This window comes from Hetaerina americana, unplaced genomic scaffold (genome assembly GCF_022747635.1).
Source record: "Hetaerina americana unplaced genomic scaffold, ioHetAmer1.1.p SCAF_13, whole genome shotgun sequence".
NCBI lineage: Eukaryota > Metazoa > Arthropoda > Insecta > Odonata > Calopterygidae > Hetaerina > Hetaerina americana.
The window spans coordinates 5,977,404-6,004,362 of record NW_027286403.1 but is presented as its reverse complement, the minus strand read 5'-3'; the positions used below and the strand labels follow the sequence as shown (position 1 = coordinate 6,004,362).

General features: G+C 37.6%; 1 protein-coding gene across 1 annotated transcript in view; it reads left to right on the top strand.

The window, feature by feature from the left end:
• The window catches only part of Zir (dedicator of cytokinesis), a 60,132-nt gene that overhangs the window by 28,557 nt on the left and 4,616 nt on the right, over positions 1-26,959 (top strand). Inside the window, exons 18-33 of the mRNA XM_071583182.1 lie at positions 1,137-1,234; positions 4,085-4,214; positions 6,370-6,538; positions 6,748-6,906; positions 7,896-8,152; positions 14,454-14,635; positions 14,730-14,869; positions 16,902-17,078; positions 17,164-17,290; positions 17,368-17,558; positions 17,671-17,805; positions 19,773-19,925; positions 20,525-20,683; positions 23,941-24,117; positions 24,308-24,568; positions 24,649-24,743. Coding sequence (XP_071439283.1) covers positions 1,137-1,234; positions 4,085-4,214; positions 6,370-6,538; positions 6,748-6,906; positions 7,896-8,152; positions 14,454-14,635; positions 14,730-14,869; positions 16,902-17,078; positions 17,164-17,290; positions 17,368-17,558; positions 17,671-17,805; positions 19,773-19,925; positions 20,525-20,683; positions 23,941-24,117; positions 24,308-24,568; positions 24,649-24,743 — 2,610 coding nt within the window. The remainder of the gene's footprint in view (positions 1-1,136; positions 1,235-4,084; positions 4,215-6,369; positions 6,539-6,747; positions 6,907-7,895; positions 8,153-14,453; positions 14,636-14,729; positions 14,870-16,901; positions 17,079-17,163; positions 17,291-17,367; positions 17,559-17,670; positions 17,806-19,772; positions 19,926-20,524; positions 20,684-23,940; positions 24,118-24,307; positions 24,569-24,648; positions 24,744-26,959) is intronic.

The window sequence follows — 26,959 nt, the reverse complement described above, 5'->3', positions numbered from 1 at the left end:
AAGCATTCTATGTACTTAGCCACAATATCGTAAACAGTTGATTCTGGGTACCCAAAGAATCAAACTATTTCACTGGGTGAACACCCAGTGTGAACACTTTCGATAATTGGGGCTCTTCGATAGTACTCTGCACTTGTCCGTAACGTCTAGACCATTTTGAGGTTATGGCCATTTACTAGATGTCTATAGCTTTCAAGAATGCCAATGGTGACCTCCAGTGGAACTACGATATGGCGGGCAATTCTAATTGAAAATTGTCCAGATTTAAGCATTGCACCCCTGTATCTGTTCTGCACTTAATCTCCAATTTTATTGATACAATCTCTTCTACTATAGTATGATGGGGTAATGATACATTTTCAACATCACTGCTAAAAAGACATCCTTCCATTTTATGCAAGAGATTTAATCTGTAATTTAACCTATGCTCTACGAGTGATTCCAAGCCTAGCTCCTCCAATATTTTGGATATGCTACTAAGTTTATCATAACAACAAGAGTATGGGTTTAATAGATTTTTATTCTTAGGGTTTTCAGTATACTTGGAACCCAAAGAAGCTTCATCGCTCAGTAAAGTAGTATATATTCATGCTATATTTTAATTTTTTGTCAAGTGATTGCTATGGATTTGGGTGACGTACAATAATGGAATGTTAAGCATATAAAATAAATGAATAGTGAAGTATAATGAAGAACACGATGTATTTTTCCACTGTTCTTTATTTTGGTACTACTAGTTCCAATGCTTAGGCGTCATCATCAGGAGAGATCTGGGGCATACCTTCACTGCTTTTTATTTTCTGACTGACTGTTCCTCTTAGGCTTCATCATACCTATATACCCTACTGACCGCTAATGAATCCTTGGCCGATGTGGGGGGGGCAGGATGATCTGCCGGATTTTCACTGGTGGAGCTGATGATGATGCCTAAGCATTGAACTTAGTATTACCAAAATAAAGAACAGTGGAAAAATACATACTGTTCTTCATTTAATCAACATGAACTTCCTCAAAATTAAGCCAGAAATTATCGACTGAATAGTGAAGTATTTATTTTCTATGGTTGTTTTGTAGGATGTTAAACCCACAGTTGAATCTCTGTGTGGACAATATTTGAAGTTATTTCTCTTTTTCAGGAGTAACAGTAATCCAGACCTTCATGCAGCTGGAGAAAATGATGAAGAAGTCTCTTCTCTTTCAAAAGGCTTAGATCGTACATCCAGCATGAGAACAGGTACTTCCAACTGCTATTAACCTCTAGAGAAATGGGGGTAAAAAATTTATTAAAGAGAATGCAATACCTTTCTCCTTAGTTCCATTTGTAGGAAGAACCATCTCTCCCTCTAGTTTACTTACCTGGATTCATAATCCCCTTCCCACCATCCATTTCTGTGTACCCATTTCAGTATCCAGTCTCTGCTGTCTTCGTTCCATGCACCATCCTCTTTCTCTCCCTGCAGTTGCATTCAGAGGGAATACTGCACCCTGCACCAGGGTCCCTGTACCTCCCTTAAGGACATATTATCCTGTTTACCCAGTTCTTTCAGGAGGATGCATCACCCTTTGCTCCTCAGTTCCTCTCATCTAATGACTATCCTCATTCTACTTTCTCTCTCAGAAGACATACTACCATTTCCTCCACCGTTCCTTTCCTCACTCACCATCTCTTCTCTCAGGTCCTTGTGCAGGAGGCACTATTTTCTCTTACCAATTCCTTTTGCGGGATGCATTATTCTCTTCATGCCACTCCTTTTGCAGAACGTGTTGCTTATTCCTTCGCTGCAAATTTCGTAAATGTTTCCATCCCCTCATAAATACTTTTGTTGAATTCACAAAAATTGATTTAACCCCTCCTATTGCAGAATATGAAGTCTGTTCAAAAAGTATCACGACTTTTGTGTTTTTTCAAAAATTATGTATTCATGAATACTATTTTGTCCCCTTCAAAGTAATCTATATTAGATATAATACACTTGTGCCAATGTTTTTTCGAATCCTCTAAGCACTTCAAAAAATTATTTTTTGTGATCTTGTTCAGCTCCTCCTTCGATGCAGTCTATCTCGTCCATGGTAGCGTAGTGTCGTCCTTTCATGGGCCTCTTCAGTTTCCGGAACAAGAAAAAGGTCACTGGGGGCCAGATCTGGGGAATACGGTGGCTGCGGCCTCATTAGTGTGTTGTTTTTGACCAAAAATTCATGTACAAGTAATGATGTGTGAGCATGGACGTTGTCGTGGTGCAAAAGCCAATTTTTGCTCTTCAATAAATCCGGGCATTTCTGATTGATTGCTTCGCGCAAATGCACATAACTTGCAGGTAATACTCCTTATTTACCGTTCTACCCTGTGGCAAGAACTCATGATGCACCACGCCCCTGCAATCAAAGAAAACTCTGAGCAAAATTTCCACATTCGACCAAACTTGGTACGCTTTTTTCGGTCTGGGCTCGTGCTGCAGTTTCCATTAGGATGATGGAGCTTTAGTTTCCACGTCATAACCAGAAACCCATGATTTATCACCAGTCAAGATCCTCTGGTGCACATTTGGGTCATCGTGGACATAGTCCAACACCTCAGTAGCCATGTTAATGTGTTGCTGATTTTGGTCGAAATTGAGTAATTTTGGTCCTAATTTCGCAGCGACCCATGTCATGCCCAAATCATCGGTAAAAATTGAATGGAACGAGCCAATCGATATGTTTAGGTCATCAGCAACTTCTCTAACGGTGATTCTACGATTGGCCAATACTATTTTCTTCACTTCATCAATGTTTTCGTCTGTTGTTGATACGCTCGGGCATCCGGCACGCTCAGTCGTTCACATCTTCTCGGCCCTATGAGAAAATTTTCTACCACTGATAAACGTTGCTTTGGTCCAAGGTAGCTTCTCCATATGCCACAGCCAACATTTGGAATGCGTCCGTGCACTTAATTTTGTTTTTCACACAAAATTTGATACAGATTCTTTGGTCCATTTTCTGGAACAGGCAAAAATTGAAGACAAACCAAAACACATCCAAGCAAAACAGCTGTTAACAATTAACTGAACATTCAAAATGGCTGAACATTTCGGTACCTGTGAGAGATGCCAAAAATCAAATATGCATAACCTGCAAACATTCAAAATTCATGATACTTTTTGAACTTACCTTGTACATTAGCCTCCCGTTTGAAGTTTTATTTAAGACACATCATCCTCTTCCCTCATACCGTCTGGTATCTGTGCTATCCGGGGAAAAACTAGAATTAGAATGGGCGTTAATTATGTTATTGCAGTATGTATGTAGTTAATGCAAAATCCGATTGGGCTACCTAATTGGCTCAGATAATAAAAATATTGTTGAGTAAAGTATTAGTATTGAGTTGGTGGAAACAGCCCTTTATGATACTCTCACCAAAAAGACATCGTTTAGGTGATGTCATTGTGATGCCATTTAAATTTTTGTTTGAGCATTCAATAGCTTATATGAAGGACTTTTTGATTCAACTCAAGTGCAAATTTCCAGGAATGATTATAAAGTCCACACTAGGGCCCGGCATGCTCCACAACTTCAGTGTTATTGTAGTTTCCTTCTCAGTTAGCTGTTGCTAAAATTATTTGTCTGGCACATGGCACAGTGTTAGAAACTACTAGTTTTAAAATATTTAGCAAGCAAAATATTATGGTAATGAGTCAAATGGGGTAATACCCATTCAAACATTATTATGAAATTTTTTGTCGCCATCTGTAATTGGGCCATTAATTTCTATTACTTATGATGAGCAGATGCATCAATATTCCACTGTTTTTCTCTTGTAGTTGTAATAATTATAATGGAGACTTAAATCAGGTCCCGTCATGCCTTAATTTTAGCTCATGGAAATTTTATAATGTATTGTGTTCTTGGAGCAAACCATTTTGTTTCTATGTGAGTGCTGTTCCCTTTCCTCTATAAGGAAATTTCAAAATAAATCATTTCACCCTTTTTTGATAAATTTGTAATTCATGTTAGAATGTAGAACTTTTGATTTGATTGTTTCATCTAACTTCCTATATTTCCTCTTTTATTAGTCTTGATTTATCAATAAAAATAATTTTGTTTTCAGGTGCTAATCATGATAATTTCATGAATCTGATATCTAAGGCACAACCTCGAAGAATTTTTCATGAAGAATTAGCCCTTCAGTGGGTAGTATCCAGTGGAGCTGTTAGAGAATTGGCTTTGAATAATGCATGGCAAGTAAATGATTATGTGTTAAGCTGTTGGTCATTTCATTTTTTTAATTTGTTAATCCCATGGCATGTGTGTCCATGAAAATTCTTTTGAGTTCTCTTTATATGTGACTTCAGGAAAGTCATCATTTTACATCCTTTTATCATAATTTTCATCAAGCACCCTTAAGGACCTGAGCTTTTTAACAAATACATTACTAGCATGCCAGAAATAAGGGTAGCTATCGGTTGAAAAGGCTTGAAAATTTCCAAACTGGTATTTGCGGTTAATGTAAGTGCATTTGCCAGTTATAAAAGTGTTAATTTCTGGGGGAAATTTTCATGCATTGGATATCCCGTATCAGTTAGAATTATTGGAGAAATAGCTTATGTTCAAAATTATGTTTTTTGGGGTGAGTTATCTCAGAGGTGACAAGTACTGGGAAGGGACAGAAGTAATATTGTCACTTTATAAGATAATTACAATAACCATGAGTTAGTTACTCTTGTTTTACATTTTTCCTGCTGCAAGTGATAAACACCCTGGTGATTCAAGCAAGCATTATTTAAGCAAAGTATTTTGGTATAACCTCCAACTTGAAAATCGTTTTCATTAAAATTGGCAAACTTTACTTGGAAAAGTTGCAAACTGCACTCATCGTGACAAATTCTTGAAAAGAATGTGTTATTGGATTAGAAAAAGTTTAATTATATGCAAGGTCTGTTTAAAAAGTATAGCAAATTTTGAATTTTCACAGGTTACGTATATTTGATTTTCGATTTTTTGTGGCGTTATGATGGTACTTTTGTCATTCCCTGATGCTGAAAAGTTCGGCCATTTTGAATTTTTAGTTACTTGTTGACAGCTGTTTTGCTTGAACGTGTTTTGGCTTGTCTTCGACTTTTGCCTGTTCCAAAAAAGGATCAAAGAATCAAATTTTGTGTGAAAAACGAAATTAAGTGCACGGACGCATTCCAAATGTTGGCTGTGGCATATGGAGAAGCTACCTTGGACCAAAGCAACGTTTATCAGTGGTACAAAATTTTCTCAGAGGGCCGAGAAGATGTGAACGACTAAGCGTGCCGGATGCCCGAGCGTATCAACAACAGATGAAAACATTGATGAAGTGAAGAAAATATTGGCCATGAAAAATAGTATTGGCCAATCGTAGAATCACCGTTAGAGAAGTTGCTGATGACCTAAACATATCGATTGGCTCGTTCCATTCAAATTTTACTGATGATTTGGGCATGACATGGGTCGCCGCGAAGTTAGGACCAAAATTGCTCAATTTCGACCAAAATCAGCAGCACATTAACATGGCTATTGAGGTGTTGGACTACGTCCATGATGACCCAAATTTGCACCAGAGGATCTTGACTGGTGATAAATCATGGGTTTATGGTTATGACGTGGAAACTAAAGCTCAATCATCCCAATGGAAACTGCAGCACGAGCCAAGACCAAATATGCACGCCAAGTTCGGTTGAATGTGAAAGTTTGCTTACAGTTTTCTTCGATTGCAGGGGTGTGGTGCATCATGAGTTCTAGCCATAGGGTAGAACGGTAAATAAGGAATATTACCTGCAAGTTATGCGCAATTTCCGCCGAGCAATCCGCCACAAACACCCGGATTTGCGGGAGAACAAAAATTGGCTTTTGCACCATGACAACGCCCCTGCTTACACTTCGTTACTTGTGCGCGAAGTTTTGGCCAAAAACAAAACACTAATGATGCCGGAGCCACCATATTCCCCACATCTGGCCCCCAGTGACTTTTTCTTGTTCCCAAAACTTAAAGAGGCCCATGAAAGGACAACGCTATGCTCTGATGGACGAAACAAAGACTGCATCAAAGGAGGAGCTGAACAAGATCACAAAAATAATTTTTTGAAGTGCTTCGAGGATAGGAAAAAACATTGGCACAAGTGTATATTATTTAATGGAGATAACTTTGAAGGGGACAAAATAGATATTCATGGATATATAATTTTTGAAAAAACACATAAGTTGTGATACTTTTTGAACAGACCTTGTATCATATAGAAAAATGTTTGAAGGACAATACAGGTATATAAACTGAAGGGATACTTATTTCAGAGTACCCAATGGAAATCAATAATTTACTGATGATAGTTGTTTCCTTTAATAAAAAAATGGAAATAAATTTCTCCTTAGGTTTTTCTTTGAAATTGTTGTCAAGAGTATGGTGGAGCACCTTGCAGCCACTCAATGTCTTGATGCACCCCGCAAAATGAGGTTTTTGGAGCAGTTTGCTGATGACATTGCAACACTTGTGGCAACAGTCACAAATGACATAATTTCTCATTACAATAAAGACCCTAAGGTACTGTGGTCCTAAACTATGCTTCTGTCATATCACTTATGATTAAGAATTGGCTGTTCAAATAACCTAGATTTGACCTAACTTGTGTTTTAGCTATTTAGCTTTGATGTATTTATCATTTTTAAGATTAATGTATTTTATGAAGAAAATGACTTGATGTTTGTTTGACAACCAAAATTAAAATCCCAACTATATTTTTGTTTCCACAGCTCACCCAAGGCTTGAACTCTAGTCTTGCATTTTTTCTCTTTGATTTATTATCTATAATGGACAGAGGATACATATTTAACCTTATTAAATCATATTATAAGCAGATATCAGCCAAAATCTCCTCTTTGCCAGATGCCGGAAGTCTCATCAGTTTAAAGGTGAATATTTTTCCCTTCATTTTTTATTCCATGCGCTACATACATCACTTTTCATCTAGTCATTATCAAAGTCAGAGTTTACTTCACTTTTCTCATTGTATACGTTCCTGGCCTAATTGTTAATGGCAGTTAAACATTGAAAATGCATTTACTGCTTCATTCTTTTCCATATTCCAAATCTTTGTGTGAAGAGTTCAGAAGAAAAAAGGAAATAGCATGCATAAAATGTAAATCATTCTAAAAAATTTCAAACACCTAAATGGTAACAATAAGAGGCTGCAGTCACAGTTACTTTGGCAGAACACTGTTTTTTAAAAGAGGGCCCAGGTTCAATGCCTGGTGACTTTGGTTACTCCCTGGTTTTTCTAAGCAATATAATGTTTTGAGAACCAAATCATCATGAAAAATGATGGTTGACACAGGCTAAGGAACTGACCTTTACGCTGATGCTTGCATTTCACATTATTTTAATGTAGGAATTATTTCAAGGGGAACTTGTTCTGTCGTACTTACCTGTTTTGAATAAAAATAAACTAACTTTGCTTGCAGGCTTTCGCTCCAGTATATCATACCGTCCATTCTTTTATTATTTTTATGTTCCTTTTTTTTATATTGTGCTTAAAAAAATTTCCTTAGCTATGGTATATATTCTTAACGCTCGATTTATTCTGAACTAAAAAATTTTTGCCTGTGTTTAAAGTTTCCATTTATGTGTCTTTCTTTAAAAATAATGTATAAATTAATCCAATAAATATTGCCCTTTCAATTTTGCTTCTGTTTTATGTATTCAACATGGTGATTACTCTCCATTATTACAGAACTATATCAAATGAGCCTTAGAGTTAATGACCACTTCGTATAAAGGGAATGACGTACTTCCTATTTTAGAATTCAGTTCACTATCAGAACACCAAAATTTTGATTGTCTTGACAGTGCAAATTGGGCCATGCACTTTTGGTGAACTTTTTGTCAAATATTTACTTTGCAGTTGGATTTCCTGAGAATAATTTGCAGTCATGAGCATTATGTTGCTCTAAATTTACCATTTGGAACTCCATTTACCCCAAGTTCAGCCCCTGCATCACCCAACCCATCAATAGCTTCATCAACCAGTCAATCATCATTCATATCAACTTTAGTTGGGGGAGATAAGACCAGTTTTGCTGAGTTAACCTCCGAATTTCGACAACAACATTTCCTTGTTGGATTAGTTCTCGGTGACTTAGCTACAGTTTTGGATCTCCAGTAAGTATTTAGATATCTTGGCTTTTTATTAGTGTTTAAAAATTAGTAGTCCCTATGTGATCAGCTGGTATTAGTCATTAAGCAATTAACACTAAGCTGCCAATGAGGGAGGGTCCAAATCTGGATGAAGCTTTGGAGACACTGAGCTTAGCTTAGTTTCATTCATAATTTCCTGATATAATTGTTATCTGGGTAACCATAGTTGGTGTAGGGCAGATAATTAATTCTCCTACATGGAATCGGGACATAATTTTTCAAATGATGTTGATATTATTTAGAGATTACCCCAAATTACAGTATTGTGGTCAAGCATTCTTATTTTATAGTGTAGGTTCATGAGCACACTGAATTCACTCTTAAAAATTAAGTTTTGTTAGGTTGCTGCATTGGATAAGGGGTTTGGGTTGGGTGATTGAAGGGAATTCCTTCCCCCAGACTGAGGGAAAGAAATAGAGAGGTAAACACTCATGATTTGCATGCACTTATTTCACCTCATGTGCATCACCCAGCGGATGCTTCTGTCTGCCCTCCCCCTTCTCCACCAGACCATCATTTCCCCACCCACCCTCTCAGTAAAAGGTTTGCCTATAAGTTAGCTCCACCTGTAATTCACTGGGTTCAAAATGGCATTCATCGCAAATACCGTGTGATGACATAAGATAGATAGATAGATAGATACGAGGGTCATCCGGAAAGTAGTACCCGTTCGTGCCGCATGAAGTGCTGACGACGCGAGTAGCCACTGGACGAGGTCAGATAGCTTCAGTGGCTTGTCTGCCTTCTCTGAGCCAAGTTGCGTGACGCTAGCATTGCCTGTGTTGTTTCTGTGATTGTTTACAATGTTTAAAAAAATTGAGAACGCCGCCAGTTGTGAAGTGAGGGCAGTGATTAAATTCCTCAATGCAAGAAACGTTCGCCCATGTGATATTCATCGCCAATTAAAGGAGGTGTATGGAGACAATGTAATGGACGAGTCGTCTGTTCGGCGGTGGTGTCGCAACTTCAACATGGGGAGGGGGAACACACACGACGATGAGCGTTCGGGGAGACCGTCTGTCATTACAGACCAACTGGTGAGCTCAGTTGACGAATTCGTGAGGAACGATCGGCGCGTCACAATTGATGACATCTGTGAGCATTTTCCCAATGTTTCTCGAACAATTGTTCATGAAATTGTTAAACACCATCTGCATAATGCAAAAATTTGTGCAAGATGGGTCCCTCGCGTATCTCAATGAGCTGGCGGCAAAGGACTATGCAGCAGGAATACAGAAACTTGTCACACGTTATGACAAATGCCTTAATTTGCTTGGAGATTATGTTGAGAAGTAGTTTAAAGTATCCTCTTTCAAATAAAATTTTTTATGTTTGTTAATATTTACTTTTGTGTCTTTATTTCACGAACGGGTACTACTTTCCGGATGACCCTCGTAGATAGAGGTCTTTATTTGGGCGAAATTGAGACCAAATGGTTCCTTCTTCCATTTAACCCATCGTCATATACATATTATATTAGCCATTTAAACTTACAGTTACATTCAAATCTAAACATAAACACATAGAGATAGACATACTATAAATTCATTAATCCAAATTTGCACATCGAAAAGAAAAAAGTATATACATATATATAGACACACACATACATACACATACACACACATATATACCTATATGCATACACATACATACACATATACATACATATCCACACACACATACATATATGCATTCATACACATGCATAAATACATACATAAGTACGCACATACACACCCATACATACATACATATACATATATAAATTAAGAATACTCTTTCAAATACTCAAATTAAATGACAGTGAAGATAGAGTACAATAAAATGAGGGAAGTCTAAGCAAAGAATGAGGTTTGTGGGAAAAGCTAGGGAGAGCGTGGCATTGCTCAACTAGTAAAAACCCACGCAGGAAAAACACCCACGAAGAGAAGGGGGGTGTGAAAAACCTGCGAAAACCCTATTAATTAGAGGAAAGATACATGTACATTGTAACAATCATTTTTACAGAGTATACATATTATTAAGTTACTGAAATTGAAATGGAGAAATTAAATACATTGACAACACATGCGGAGTAATGAGAAGCGTGATGTTTCTAAAAATAATTACGCAAACTCCTACCGCTTGAGATGACAAAACAAAAAGCAGGGTAAAAAACAAAGTAGACACAGTGATCTGTATAACAGCTGAGTGGAATGACGGAGGGATACTGGTTAAGTTAAGTACCTGAGGAAAATGAACTTGTGAAGTGCTCTTCTAAATGTTGTTGTTGATGAAGAGTTTTTTATGTCATCTGGAGAGAGTTCCACAGACGGCATGCTGTAACATGAAAAGATTTGTGATAGATTTCCGTGCGATGGTGTGGGACAAGAAGTTTGTTATTACCCCTGGTATTTCTGTTGTGGATTGAGTTGATGAAGAGGAAGTTTTTGTATAGATAATTAGGGGTGTGCTTTGAAAGTATTCCGTAGAGAAGTGAAAGAATATGTAAATGCCTGCGGCCTTCTAGCTTTAACCAGGATATTCTATTAAATGAGTCGGAAATATGATCGTACTTCCTAAGATCACATATGAACCGCACACAGGAATTATGGGTCTTCTGGAGTTTGGTTTTTAGTTCGCCTGAAAGGTCTTGGTATACTACGAGGTCTTGGTATACTCGTACATCACAGTAATCAAAGTGGGGTATGAGAAGAGTGGACACAAGAAGCATCTTTAAGGAGGGGGGAGCAATGTGCTTTAACCTTTTCAGTGAATGCAGGGATGAGTTAATTTTTCTGCAGATAGCAATTGCATGATCAGTCCAAGATAATGTTTCATTTATGGTTAAGCCTAAATTATTTACTGTCCTTAGGTATGGTATGATAGATCCTTGCAATTTTAGTGGTGGTAGTTTATCAATACTTATTTTAGAATGTATTTTATGGTATCCAATTATGATGGACTGACTTTTGATTGGGTTTATTTTCAATAAATTTTTTATTCCCCATAGTGACAAAGCAGCCAGATCTGCATTAATTTCGTTTATAATTGTAGGTAGGTCTTGAAGGCGGGAATGGTGATATACTACCTTGATCAAAAAGTTCCCGGAATAACCACCGTGTGGCGCTCCCATCATTCCGATTTGAGTTCTTTTTTTTTTGTTAAATTGGTACATCTGTTGTTTATATTCCCTTTAAATCTTAGTGTCATAACTTGACATTTGCAAAAGTTACGTAGCCAAGAGTACATCTATCTCTGTGTGTGTTGGCGATTTTTTACAATTGCAGAAATGGATTTAAATTTGCAACAACGAACTTGTATTAAATTTTGCGTAAAAAACGGATTTAGTGGCGCACGGACGTTGGAAATGTTGGAAAAGTGTTTCGGCAACGATTCTCTAAAAAAACGGTCGTTTACCAGTGGCACGAGCGGTTCAGAAGTGGTCGTGAGTCAATCGAAGATGATGAACGCAGTGGCAGACCATCGACATCGAAAGTCGGTGAAAAAATTGATAAAGTAAAAGAAATGTTGGTCAATAACCGCAAATTAACCATCAGAGAAATAGCGGAGGACTTGAACATTGCCTATGGATCCGCCCAAGACATTGTGGTTAATGATTTGGGTTTCCGTCGTGTAGCAGCAAAGTTGGTGCCGAAAGACCTCAATTTCATGCAAAAAAGAGACCGTGTTGACGTCGCAAAAGACATGATTTGCGAGGCTGAATCCGATCCCACATTCATCAAAAGGATCATTACTGGAGACGAGACGTGGGTTTATGAGTACGACACGCAATCCAGACATCAGGCAAGTGAATGGCGTTCACCAAATGAGCCGAGACCAAAAAAACCACGTCGTTTTCAGTCAAAAAAGAAGGCAATGCTGACGGTTTTCATGGATTACAACGGTGTAGTGCATCATGAATTTTTGCCAGAAGGCCAGACAGTAAACAAAGAGTATTATTTGGGCGTTATGAGACGTTTGCGTGAAGCAATTCGCCGAAAGAGACCAGAAATGTGGGCAGAAAACTCGTGGATTTTGCACCATGATAACGCACCGTCGCACAGTGCTATCATTATTCGTAATTTTTTGACGAAAAATGCAACAAATACCATCCAACAGCCACCGAATTCACCTGATTTGGCTCCCTGTGACTTCTTTCTGTTCAATCGAGTTAAAAAACCATTACGGGGAACGCGTTTTAGCAGCCGAGAGGAAGTAATGGAAAAATCGCAGGAAGCACTGATGGACATACCGAAAACCGACCGTAACTTTTGCAAATGTCAAGTTATGACACTAAGATTTAAAGGGAATATCAACAACAGATGTACCAATTTAACAAAAAAAACAGAACTCAAATCGGAACGATGGGAGCGCCACACGGTGGTTATTCCGGGAACTTTTTGATCAAGGTAGTATTTGTAAATCATCGGCATAAAGGTGATGATTGCAATTTAAAATGCATTTACTAATATCGTTTATATACAGGGAAAAAAGCAAAGGTCCAAGAATGGATCCTTGTGGAACACCCCTGTGTATTTGAAGCCAGTTAGAGGATGAATTAGGTGTAGTGACACTTTGGAATCGGTTACTTAGGTATGAGCGAATCCACAGTAAAGACGAGGAAGAAAAATTCAGGTTTTGAAGTTTTGCTAAGAGAATATCTTTGTCAATAGAGTCGAAGGCTTTGGTAAAGTCTAGGAGAGTCATTATTGTCACCTCTTTGCGATCCATGGATAGTCGGATGTCATCACGTATACGCGGACGCCACGCCATTCCAGGCAGCCTGGACGATACCTGAATTGAACTTGACCGAGATTTGGGCTTTCGATGAGACACTTCCCATACTGGAGGCGGAAGCCTACGCAGCCTTAATGGCTGCCTTGCATGCGGCGCAAGTAGCACCGAGTATTTGTAATATAAATATATTTTGTGATAATATGTCAGTTATGTTCTCTTTGTGTAAAGGTAAAGGGGCGATATTTCGCAACCCGGATATCAAACATATGTACTTGGTATTAATAAAGGAAATGTCACAGGTTGTGACCTGGCAGTACATCTCCACCGCCGACAATCCGGCCGACCGTCCGTCTCAGACCGTCCTTCCTCCCTATGCCAGGTCGGCCGCCCATACGGCGGCTGGATGGTTATATAGGAGGGACGAGGCCTGAGTCGGCAGTCGGTTGGAAGAGTCGAGCCTGGAGGTGTGCTGCCAGATCTCTCATAAGTGAAACAGGGTGCAGGAATGCAGCTCTAGCAATCACTCCCCCTCTAAAGAGAAATGTTATGTGGCAAGAATGTTCAACATCAACTAATGATTAAAACATGTAAATTGGTTGCAATAATTAAGGGCAAAATTTTCTGCTTTGATATTTAAACTACGTCTTATTCAGATTAATATACTGACTGACTGAGGAGTCTCCATGTAATCATCATAGGTCATTAGCCATGGTTGGCGTGTCCATGAGCTACCATTCTTTCCTTTCCTGTGCCCTTTTCTTCATTTCCAGACACCCATCCCCAGTCTTCCACATAGTCTGTCATTTTCACCCTCCTCCTATCTTGCACCACCCTCCCACCATTTCTTCTAGCACCACCTTCAAGAGGCAGTCCCTTTGTAGTGTGTGTCCAAGCCAATTTCTTTTCATTATTTTGATTGTGTTCAGCATTCCTCTCCAGTTCTCCTCAACACCTTCTGATTCCTCACCCTGTGTGTCCATTTTATGGTCAGCATTCTTCCCCATGCCTACATCTCAAATGTATCCATCCTTTCATGATCTCTTTTTAATGTAGTCCATGTTTCATATTCATATAATGTAACACCCCATGCATAACATTTAACTAGTCCCTTTTGCAGTCCAATATCCATTCTGCTTCATAACATATTATTTTCCTGAAATTATTTCTTTTAATTTCCTTTTCACTTTCCAGATTTTTGTAACCTCCGCACCCAGATATTTGTACCTCTCCACTTCTTCCAGCCTTTCTCCTTCCATTACAGTCAAAAGCCTTCATAAAATCAATGAAACACACACACAAAGAAACCTTTTCCCTTTTCCAGACATCACTCCCTGATGGTACACACTACTCCTATTGCTTGTTTTGCCCATTCGTCTTCTTAAGCCATACTGTTCCTCAGCTGTGTTCTAATAGGGAAAGAATTGACTCAAGTTTAGAGTAATGATAAGTGAAAGTATTGTCATACCTTAAGTAGGAAATACTTTTCATGTATTGCTTGACATTTAAATAGAAATAACTTTGGTTAATTCTCCTTTTAATTAAGGAATCCATGCCTGCATAATAAAGCTGTAAACATTATCCGCAACCTGATGACATCTCATGACTGTGATCCACGTTACTCTGAGCCACAGTGCAAAGCAAGAGTGGCTGCATTGTATCTGCCTTTGATAGGAATTGTCATGGATTCCTTGGCGCAACTCTATTGTTTCCATACGGAAAATAAGGGTAAAAATTAGGCTTATTTCTATGTTCAGCTTTTATTTAACTTGAATTTTGTTTGCTTTAATAACTTATTTTTTATTTTATTTTTTTTATATAGGTCGTATGTTACTTGCACAAGGACAAGATGATATGGACCAGCAAAATGGTATCAATCAGTCAGTTGCCATGGCAATAGCTGGAACATCAATGTTTGGGACTAAAACAAGTGGAGCCGAATCTTATGATCCATTCAAACAAGTAAGTTGAGTACCTCTTAATTGCCAATCTAATTTCACCAGTGTCACTGAAGAGCATGTACATGTGAAAGGGAGTCATAGTGCTGCAGCGTGTCAGCATTACCTGAGGTTTTTGGCTTTAGTAGTAGCCAGGCTGTACTTGTAGTATAGGGCTGCAGTTGGTCTTACAGTTTTTTCCCTAGAGCAGCATTTTAGTTACAATGGAGAGGTGGACTGCGCAACACCAACCGTTCATCATAGAGACTGTTTTCTTTAAAAATGGAGACTCTTTTACCACCAGTCAGAGGAAGTTTTGCCTCCCATCAGTATTCCATGCCCTTCAACCATTTTTCCTGCTTCCATAGGATTTCTCCCAACAAACCCCTCTCTTTGCCCACCATACCAAGTACTTCCTAATTTGTTTTCTTCTCGGTCCATTTCACCTTCTCCATTCTTCTCCACACCCACATTTCAAAAGCCTCCAGTCTACGTCTATCCTCCTGCTTCAATGACCACGTGTCCGCACCGCACATAGCTACGCTCCATATCAAAGTTTTTACAAGTTTTTTCTTAACGTCCTTACTCAATGTCCCTGTCATCAACTCCCTCCTCTTTGTGAAAGCCTCTTTGCCTAGCGCAATTCTTCTCCTTACATCCCTACTACTTTGACCGTGTTGGTCCAAAACACTTCCGAGATAAGTAAACTGTTCTACCTGCTCTAGGTTTTGCCCTCTTATTTTAATCTTTAGCTTAGCCTTTTTCTTTCTAGAAAATCACGTAACCTTTGTTTTATTAATATTGATTTTCATCCCATATCTGTCGCACTGAATTTCCAATACACTCAGCAACGCTTGCAACCCCTTGGCTGACTGACAAACTGAAGCTTGGTCATCAGCAAACCTAACTGATGTTACAAAATCCCCGTGCACTTTCATTCCTGACCCACATATATATAGATAAACCATAAACACCGTAATCAACCCGAAGGTTGGTTTGGTAGGTGATGGTAGAGTTCACCCAATACTAAGCCCGACGGCATGTGAAATTCACACATCAGGGTAGGGGGCGAGTTACTTTCTCTCTGCTGGTTATGGTTTCCCAGAAAGATCTGGTACCCGAAAAATCACATAGCTTGGGTGGAGCTGCAGGTGCCCAAAGTGCCTTGCCCAGGAATCCAACCCGGGCCCTCCGGTCAGCAGTCCAATGCTCTACCCCCTGGACTACCGCGACCCACATATATATAGGTATATATCATATATTCCTTCAGAAAATAGGTTATTACCATTAAAAAGTTATATTTAGTATAATTGCACATTCATGTTATATAAGTAACTCTTTTTGGTATCCCTTTACTACAAAGTTCATATATTTGTGACTCTAATTCCTCAAGTTTAAGAGTTACTTCTTATTCAATTTGTCTTGCCAGCTCTTCAGATTTTATACAATACTAAATTATATGAAATATATTAATTACTTTTGGTAGTCTACCATTTAAGGTAGATTTTGAATGGACTGAACAGTCTGAGCACCATTACATTTCTTAGTCACACCTAACCATGCTCAATCTGACCTTCCACCCTACAATAAATTGTTCCTCATTTCCATACAATTTTTTCCCATCCAATTACCTATCCTTTTCAGAACACTGCATCAATTAGGTGACATCCTCCCATCTATCACAGTTTTAAGCATTCCATTACCAATCAAAATGCTCTGTATCCATCTCTCCTGCTTCCTTTGAATTCCCCTTGCCCTAGTTTATGTTATCTAAATATATTAATAACAATTAGTTATTTGAATTCTATTATTCCTGTTTTTGCTTAGTGGAAAAGTTGAATATCCATAAAACATGAACAGCCATACTATTCAACAAAAAGATAAAATGCATTTTACCTGATGAAATTGTGAAACCTATTTCCTTTTTCAGTAGGCATTAGCTATTTATTTAATATTCCAAGAAATAGGTAAATATTATTAAATAGCTGCATCTCTGCATTGGGAAATGAGGAATTTTTATTAAGTTGTTCATTATTAATGGGGAAATAAATTTCCAGGCACGAAAGTTTGCCCTTGGCAGTGAAACTACTCGAAACCTGTTGATCTGTTTCCTGTGGGTTGTGAAAAATGTTGACAAAAATGTTTTGAAATTGTGGTGGACTGAACTTCCATTGTCTAGAATCCATCAGCTGTTGGAAGTACTCAACATATGCATATCATGCTTTGAATATAAGGTAAATGTTCTCTTAAATGCTTTTTAAATTGAAAATGAATAGCCTTGTTCATTCTTCATTTAATACTCAACACTTCATTTTCAAGGGCAAGAAAGCGATCCAACGATGCGCACAACAGAACTTTCGAAAGACATCTGACATCAAATCTCGATTAGAAGATGTAATTTTGGGTCAAGGGTCTGCTCGAAGTGAAATGATGATGCGCCGGAAAGGTTCTCTTTCTTTGCAGTTGTTTCATTTTTTTTGTAGTTTCTCTCGCATGTTTTATAGCCAATAATTTTCTTTTCAGAGCGAAATCCTCCCTCCCCAGGCTGGCCAGGTGATCGTTTACGTTGGCGTAAAGATCAAATGGCGTGGAGACCAAGTTCTGACATTCCAGAACGGCCACGTGCTGAAGTAGAAACAGATGCACATATTGAGGGAAACCTGGCCACTGAGGTCAGCTTAATTATTCTTGATACACTTGAATGTATTGTGCAGGTAATAAAAGTTAAATTTTATTTTTACAAATTTTTCTATGCTACTGAAACATCAGACAACTGTGTTTAAATTTGTTGCACAGATAAGTCTTAATTATAATTTATATCCACAGGTGGCATCCATGTCTGATAACCTTCAAGGTCTTTTGGGTAGTGTGCTCAAAGTTTTACTTCATGCTCTAGCCAGAAATCAAAGCACATGTATTTTACAGTACATGTTTGCTACACAAAGGTCCATTGTATACAAGGTAATAGCATTTACATAGTAGAGCTTTTCCTATGTCCAGAAGAATGTGTGCCCTAGCATATTCCTCTGGGGTAATATTGTTGAATGTTAAATTGAGGAAATCGTCGAATAGAATTCCTATCTGCCTAGAAACTGTAAGCAAATTCATGCAAATTCAAGTGTTTTTTTTGTTGAGTTTTAATTATGAAGAATAATGAGTGATGAGCAGATATTTTAATGATTCCCCTTGAGTTTATGTCCAAATATGATTGTTATTTTTGGCTTATATATTTTTTTGGGTTAATTTCTGAGGTTAAAAATACCATAAACACTGTAATCAACCAGAAGGTCAGTTAAGTAGGTGTCAGTAAAGTTCATCAATACTTAGCCCAATGGTGTGTGAAATTCACACATCTGGTTAGGGGGGGTCAGATCCTTACCCTGTGCCACCTATTTTTTCTTAGGAAGTTCTAGCACCCGAAAAATCACACAGGTCAGGTAAAGCAGAGATTACCCAGAGAGGCTTGCCTGGGAATCGAACACGGACGCTTAGTAGTCCAGCACTCCACCCATGGACTGACTACCTTGCCCCCTTTTCTGTGGGTATTTTTTAATAATTTAAGATTCACAAAAATCTATGAATCCTGATAAAATTTGAAAAACAATTCATGTGTGATTAACTAACTTTATATTAGTTACAAATGAAAAATTATCATAAAAAGATTAATTATTGTTCCAAGAAACTGCGGGAGATGCCCCAACAGTAACTTTAAATGGAGTCATCTGCTAAGTGTGCATTACAATGCATCAATTTTAGGGTGTAAAAATCATTCGCCTTGACCAGGACTTAGTTATTGTGGTAGGTAAAAGCCTTTTAGATGTTTAGGGAGTACTTTAATTGTTGTTATTTGGGAAGGTGACTGACAACTGAAATAATTGGTGTGATTAGGGATAGATGGGTGATTTTGTGGGGATAATATGTTCAGGGAATGGGAGGAAGATGGATAGCAACCCAGCATCTGCATGTCGATGCTGGGTTTCCGTGATAGCATTTACATTACATTTTCATGTAAGAATTTAACAAGTCACTGATCATTACTTAAAATTTTTATTTTGAAAATCATGTAAAATACCCTAGAATTTCTAAAATAAAGTTTGTTTAGATAGGTAAAGAAATAGCAATTTTACTACCTCTTGTGGCTTATTTTTCACTTTTAATTTGATTTGTGTATCAATTTTGTTCAAGCTTATAAATTCCGGGATTATTCAAACTTATTTCCTTTCTCTAGTTGTAGTAATATGGCATGTTGCCATATTCTTGCTTTGCAATAAGTTTTTCAGTATGAAGCATGATTTTCTGTAGGTTCAATAGTTTGCCTACACCCAGAAAGGGATATTTCCATGATCAGGAAGATCAAGAGAACCTCTCAAATCTTAGCAAAATTTGTGATCCCTATCATTATCTGCTTAGCATTCTAGCCATGGTATTTTGAGATATATATGGAGATACCACACTACATTTCACTTAAGTTACATTCAGCCAAATTCAAAATTTGCAGAATTCTTACCATGGTGTATCTTGGAAGTTCAGTGTTGGAGGGAGGCGATGAATAAATGGGTGTACCTCATCCTTCATATTGAAGTTATAAAACAACTGTAGCCAAACAATGCAATAAGAAGTTCACAAGAGCCTCCAAATGGATATACCACTTATAGTTCATTGATGTCAGGTATACAAATTTGTTCCCATAGTTGGAAATGAAAGAAGAAATACCATATTTTTTTTCAAATGAATTGCTTTTTCAAGGAATACACAAGAAGTACTTTTGTAAAGATAGGAAGATAGATTGTTAGATGAAATTGGCATCATTTGTATTATCTATAATCCCAATTTACAATAGTTATGAGCTAATTATAATATAGGTGTATCCTAGGGTTTTTAAAGAAATGTGCTGTATACTGATTAATTTTAATTTGATTATTTTTCAGTATCCAAACTTATTGTTTGATGAAGAGACAGAGCACTGTGCAGATCTTTGTCTCAGACTTCTGAAACATTGCAGCTCCAATATTGGGAGTGTAAGATCACAAGCTTCTGCTTCTTTATACCTTTTAATGAGGCAAAACTTTGAAATTGGAAATGTAAGTACTAAGATTGCTCACATTATATTAATCATCCTTTAATTTACCATGGAAGGTTAGAGCTCATCTTGAACTATGCTATACAGTGTGACAAATTCAGACATCAGACTATGTTATCAGTTTCTTTACTTGTCCCACCTCTGATTTTTTACAAAGTTTTAGTACCAATAAAAGCACATACCAGGGTATTCCCCAGCTTGTATGTGCCTGGGAATGTCCCAAGGTATACTCAATCTGTAAGGCATCCCCTGGAATTGGACGTGTGACCTCTCCCATCCATAGTCAACTACTCTGCCCCCTGAGCCAGCATGCTACTTGTTACAAATCACTAATTAAAAGCTTGTAAAAATTATTCAAAACACTTCTTTTAGCTTGAATGGAAATACTTGTATTTTTGCTGAATTCATACTTCTGGAATTTTTGTCTTGCACAAGAGAGACAAGCCTGGAAGAAATATGAATCCATCTCCTTTTTATTAGTTTCATTCTGCCAAGTTTTCCCTTTTCTGCTGCAGTCACAACCTGAATCTTGTAATAATATACTAAAAGGTGAATAATGACATCAAGGTTTTACGTTTAATAATTTCTGTTTTTTCACAGAATTTTGCCCGAGTGAAAATGCAAGTTACGATGTCTCTCTCTTCTTTGGTTGGGACAAGTCAAACTTTCAGCGAGGAATCACTCAGGAGATCTCTGAAAACTATATTAGTTTATGCTGAGGAAGATTCTGAACTGCAGGACACAACATTTCCAGAGCAGGTAGTACAAGTCTAAAGTTTCTATTACTCATGCTTCCTTTCAGCTAGATAAATAGTGGTTTACTGATCCTCCCTGTATTTTTATTTATCAGACTAGAGATATTTTAGAAATGCTCCAAAAAAAAAGGATCATGTTATGGTCTATTTTGTAAAAGGCAAAAATCAAATATTTCCTTTATTAAACATCTCATAAAAATAATGCAAATATTGAGTAATACAAGGTCTGTCCCAAAAGTAATAGGGCTGAGTCAATTAAAAAAATTAATAGCCAGAATTAACACATTCACTTAGTCCTCAAAGTAGCACACTTGTGTGGCCAGTGTGTTTTCAATGCCTCGTATGCCTTCTGAAAGGTGGCCCCCGGAATGCTGCTAAGCTCTCTCATCACAGCCTGGTGTAGCACTTCAACTGAGCTGTGGTGATGTCCTTTCAGCACAGATTTGAGATGGGGTAGGAGGAAGAATTCTGGTGGGGCTACATCAAAAAAGTTGCATCCTCACTCATATGGTTGAAAAGCTCTTGGCAGATCTGCATGCGAGTTTCCTTTTGCTCGTCTGAGAGCTCTCGTGGCAACAACTTTGCAAACACCTTTCTCATGCCCATTTTTTTGGCCACTAGTTGATGCACATCACTTTTAGGGATGCCAAGTTCATCAGAAAAAATGCAAACACTTAATCTCCTTCACTCTTGCAGGATTTTTGTCCCATTTTTAGGTCAAAGTCCATCCTGAACATTCAGCATTTGAAACATCTTGTGCCACTCAAAAACACCCAATCTACCCAGGCATTATCACCATAAGCTACCTTGAGCATGTCATTAGTATCTTTCCTGGTTTTGTCCAGTTTCATGCAAAATTTGATGGCATAATGCTGTTCCAATAACTGGTTCATGATGGAGCATAACAAGGTCACATTATTGAGGGATTGCAAGTGAATGATCTGCATTCTGCAAAGGCTGGGAGCTGACTGCCACTGGTCTTCGGTCTTTCTTGAGACTCCCCTCCCTCATACCCAGCCAGAGAAACCGCCACCTGTTCGTCCATCTATCTGGGAAAAAATAATTCATACCACCTTTGAGACAGACCTTGTATATCAGTGGTTGCCAGAAGACTTCTAGAGTTGGTTAAGAAAACATTCTGAACTCTCTCTCCTCTTGCTTACCATAGCCATGGTGTAAGATGCATTTTGATCTTTCTTTAATCATGTTTCCAAATAACATGAGGTTGACTGAACCAATTTTCACTGTTGTCTCAGTTATATCATCTCTTGCAGTTATTGCAACAGAAAACTTCATATCAGAATGAAGAAAATAAATGTCTTTGGGAAAATACAATTTTATCTATTGGGTATAGCTATTTCACATATAAATTGAGTATTCTTTCTCTGAAATATTTTGAAATCGTTTTGAGAACCATTTTAGGAAACCAGTTATATCTCTGGAGATAATTTTTGTAGAAATGTTTGTTTAGTGTCTGTAAAAACCCCTTCCTCTAAGTATTTAAATAAATCAATTCAAGATTAAATCATTTATCTACTGACCAGTAACAATGGTCAGGAAAAATGTGTTACTTTTATGTAGATAATAATAATTCTCAAAAAACCTGTCTTCTCGCCATGGAATTGGGTTACTTTAATATGGACTGAGAACAATGAATCAGCAGTGTTCTCTAAACTTTTAGTTGTATTTCATAAGAGTGTATTCAACAAAATCCAGTTTTCCATGGGCGTCTCTGCAGGCTTTGTACGATGCTGGATTTTGTTATACCTTGTGAGGTTAAGTTAAAATCTTGTGCTTAAAGTGTAATTGAATAAAGGTGCCATTCTGGTTTTTTCTTCAATGTTGAAGCAATAGGAAAGTTGATGTATTTTATTTCTTTAACGAGGGTGGTTCAATAAGTACCCGTGTTAGAAATGAAGAAACCATTTTTTCAAAAACATTTTTTTATTTTTCAATATAGTCCCCTTTTAGAAAGATACACTTCTCCCAACGTTCCGGCCATTTTTCTAACCCCTCTAAAAAATAGGATTTGTCGAACTCTCCAAAATACGTCTCTGTCTCGGCGATAACTTCCTCGTTTGAGCTAATTTTTTTTCCCGCAAGCTATTTCTTCATGTTAGGGAATAAGAAAAAGTCGCAGGAAGCCAGATCGGGTGAATATGGGGGGTGCGGCAGCAATTCATAGCATACTTCATGCATTTTGTTGGCGACAACTCTGGATGAATATGCTGGTGCGTTATCGTGGTGAAACAGCACCTTCTTTGTCACCAAATGTGGCCCTGTCTCCTTCAATTTTTTGTCAAAGGGGTCCAATAGCTCACTGTAGTATTTCCCAGTGATCGTTCTTCCTTTTTCTAAAAAATCCATGAGGATGATGCCATTTGCATCCCAAAAAACCATCGCCATGGCCTTTCGGCTGATCGGACCATCTTCGCCTTCTTTGGAGCAGATTCACCGGGAGAAATCCATCGTTTTGATTGTTGCTTAGTTTCTGGTGTGTTATGGTGAATCCAGGTTTCATCAACAGTGATAACTCGAAGCAAAAACACCTTCAGATCTTGCTTAAATTGCTTCAAACACTGCTTCGAAGTTGACAGCCGGATCAGCTTGTTGTCCACCGTGAGCAATCACGGCACCCATCGGGCCGACAATTTTTTCATCGCCAACTTATCATGTAAAATATTAATTGCTCCAGTCAACATACCCACGGCCTCTGCTACTTCGCGCACTTTTGTTCATCGATCAGCGAGAATCATGGCGTGGACTTTTTGAATGATTTCCTTGGTAACCACGTCTGCCGGGCGTCCTGGTCGCTCCTCATCAAAAACAGATGTTCCCCCACGTTTAAATTCGTTGAACCAATATCTAACTGTGGTCATAGATGGCGAAGTGTCCCCATAAACAGCATCCAACTTTACTTTTATCTCCTCGCATTTCTTCCCATCCAAAAACAAAATGCAAATTACCAAACGATACTGCTCTTTTTCCATCTTAGCGAAAATCGCGAAACACGTCTTACTCGAATGGCTGCCGAATCCAAACTAGCCTTTAAATCTGTCTGAAACTTGTTTCACCATCGTTTGATAGGTGACAGCACACGATAACATAAACTTCCCTCAGAAACGCCCTTTGTCATCAAACACAGGTACTTATTGAGCCACCCTCGTATAGGGGCTTATGGATAACAAACTATTAACTTTTGATACATTAGACAATGCTATTTGCGTGTACCATATTTAGTATCATGCACATTATTTTCAGGTGAAGGACTTAGTGTTTAACCTACACATGATACTGTCTGATACTGTGAAAATGAAAGAATTCCAAGAAGATCCAGAAATGCTCTTAGATTTAATGTACCGTATTGCCAAAGGCTATCAAAATTCTCCAGACCTACGCTTGACATGGCTGGCCAATATGGCCCAAAAGCACATGGAGGTAATGTCTTACATTTTACATATTTATTTAATATTGCTTATTTAATTTCCATGTAATGATCATGCTGGCAAATGCCAAAGAAAGAGACATCTGCATTGCTGCATATACATCCAAATTTGTATTCATTCAAAATATCTTTTGCCTTATTTATTAAAGTTATTTGATAATAGCTAGACTTCCTTTCTCCCAGAGGAACAATCACACAGAAGCTGCGATGTGTTTGGTTCATAGTGCTGCTTTGGTATCAGAATACTTGCACATGTTGGAAGACCTACCCCATCTCCCAGTTGGAGCTGTCAGCTTTGAGCATATAACACCCAATTCTCTGGAAGAAAGTGCAGTTTCTGATGATGTACTTAGCCCAGATGAAGAAGGTGTTTGTCTTGGAAAAGACTTCACTGAAAGTGGTTTGGTAGGATTGCTGGAGCATGCAGCCAACTCTTTCAACACGGTAGATGAGAGACACTCATATGGATTTGCAGCTTATTAATTATATTCTGTTCATTGATTAATTGTTACTTTCTATTACAGGCTGGAATGTATGAAGCAATGAATTATGTGTACAAAATTTTGCTCCCTGTTGCTGAATCTAATAGAGATTACAAAAAACTCTCCAACATTCATGGGTAAGAATAGAATAAGTTGCATGTTGCCATAGCTCTTTTAGTATATTATGCCTCTGGGAAATTTAAGTGTATTATTTTGAGTAGGTTTTTAAGAATGGTTCAATCTAAACGTTGAAACTGAATGATGAAAAAAATGATGAACCATTCCAGCACTTGTACTATGTAAAACAGGATGGTTTTTGTTAATGGGTGTATTATTGTAAGAAACTTATTAGGTTTTTGTTTCAATTTTATAAGTGCTTAGAAACAACCTCACAGCTTAGCTTGCTCCATTGTTGTTGACCATTCTCATTGCTTGAGCAATTCCCGCCACGTTCAGTTATAAGCCTGTCGTTGTGCAGTGAAAAAATAATTACACATTTGTGGCTGCCGCATGAAACCTAACATAATTACTGAGCTCTGAAGTGGTATGCCATATGGGGGCTCTCTATTCAGATTAATATTTACCAGCTAAAAAGACTAACTTTAAAAAGTTTTCAAGTTAGTATTTTCACTGCAGAAGATATATTAATTATGCATAATAGAGTCCTCTAAGTTTTCTTTTTTAATTTTAGGCTACATCTTTAATGGATAATTAGACTATACTAATTATGTATGAGACAAAAGTCGCTCTTCTGAAGTCCTGAAGGTGCTACATTTTAGAGAAACTAGTTGAATTTTTTGTGTAACACTAAGTATCTATTTTGTTACTTTCCTATCATAGTAGAATTGTTTTTTTTTTCAAATGGAGATTCATTACTTGAAGGTTATGTTATAGGTTTTTCACTCACTTGGCAATTTATTAATGCTGTAGATTGAGCATTTTCAATTATAGCATTTGAAACATATTTCCAAATGCTCTCCATTTATTCATTCCTGAATTTGATGTCATGTTACAGTTTTAGTTAGCTTGAGCGTATAATGTTGATGCTGAGCACCAGCAGTTCTATATTTGCAGCACTGCTGTTGACATTGTCAAAATACTACTAAATGCATAATTTAATGGCCATGGTATAACTTAATTTAACAAAATATTTCGGTAATTACTAAAATTGTAGTGCAAATGCTAGAAACATTTATAAATTTAAACAGCATTTCCAAAGAAAAAAGGCTACCAGCAGGCAAATGCTGTTAGTTTAACAAAGTATATCCTGCAGGATTCACATACATAATGGATAAAACATTGAGATAAGAGTTAAATGGAAATTGTTTTAGAAATTTGATTAGAAGTCCTACTGTGGTTGGACAATGTTATTCTGATCCCTCATCGTTCATGGAAAAATTGATGTCTTAACTCTATCTGTACAACACTTAATCTCTCTCATTTTATTTAAATGATCTCTCCTACTGTAGTACAATGGGGATAATAATACATTTTCAACATCACTGCTAAAGAGACATCCTTCCAATTTATGCAAGAGATTTAATCTTCGCTCCAGGAGTGATTCCCAGCCTAGCTGCTCTAATATTTTGGATATGCTCCTAAGTTTATCATAACAATGTTTTACAGATTGAGCTCCTCTACGCTGCTTGCGATCCAATTAGGCAATCAATCCAACTTCATGAGGATCCCTTATACTGGCAGCATATTCTAAATGAGGCCTAACTAGCAAAAGATAACATTTCTCTTTGACCTTTTCAACACATTTACCCAGTACTCTTTAAATAAATCCTAATTTTTTGTTAGCTTGTTCACATATTCCCTGTATGTATTTCACCCAGGAGAAGTTAAGTGGGGGTAACAACATCTAAGTATTTGATCGAGTCTGCACATTCCATTTTAGTGTTCCCGATGCAGTAGGTGTTCAGCAGGGCATTGCTCTTTCTTCAAAAAATTCATCACTACGCACTTTTAATGTTTAATTCTAATTGCCTGGTGCCACACCAGCATTGTACAGCATTAAGGTCACCTGATAAAGCTGCTGTGTCCTCAGAATTATGGTAATCACAGTAAACCACTGCGTCGGTAATTGTACGTATCTTACTAGTGACTATGGAGTCTATGTTATTAGCATAATAGGAATAAAATAGGTCCTATAACACTCCTGGGGAACACCTGAAGTAACGTTTACTGCATTTGAGCTAACTGCATATATGACTACTCTTGGTACTCGACCATTCAATAAATCTTTAATCAAACCCAGGATATTTTTGTCTCTGCCAAATTATGGCTAAAACAAACTATGTTGTTACTAAATTGTTTCTAAATCATTGTTACTAAAGTGTTGCTAAAACAC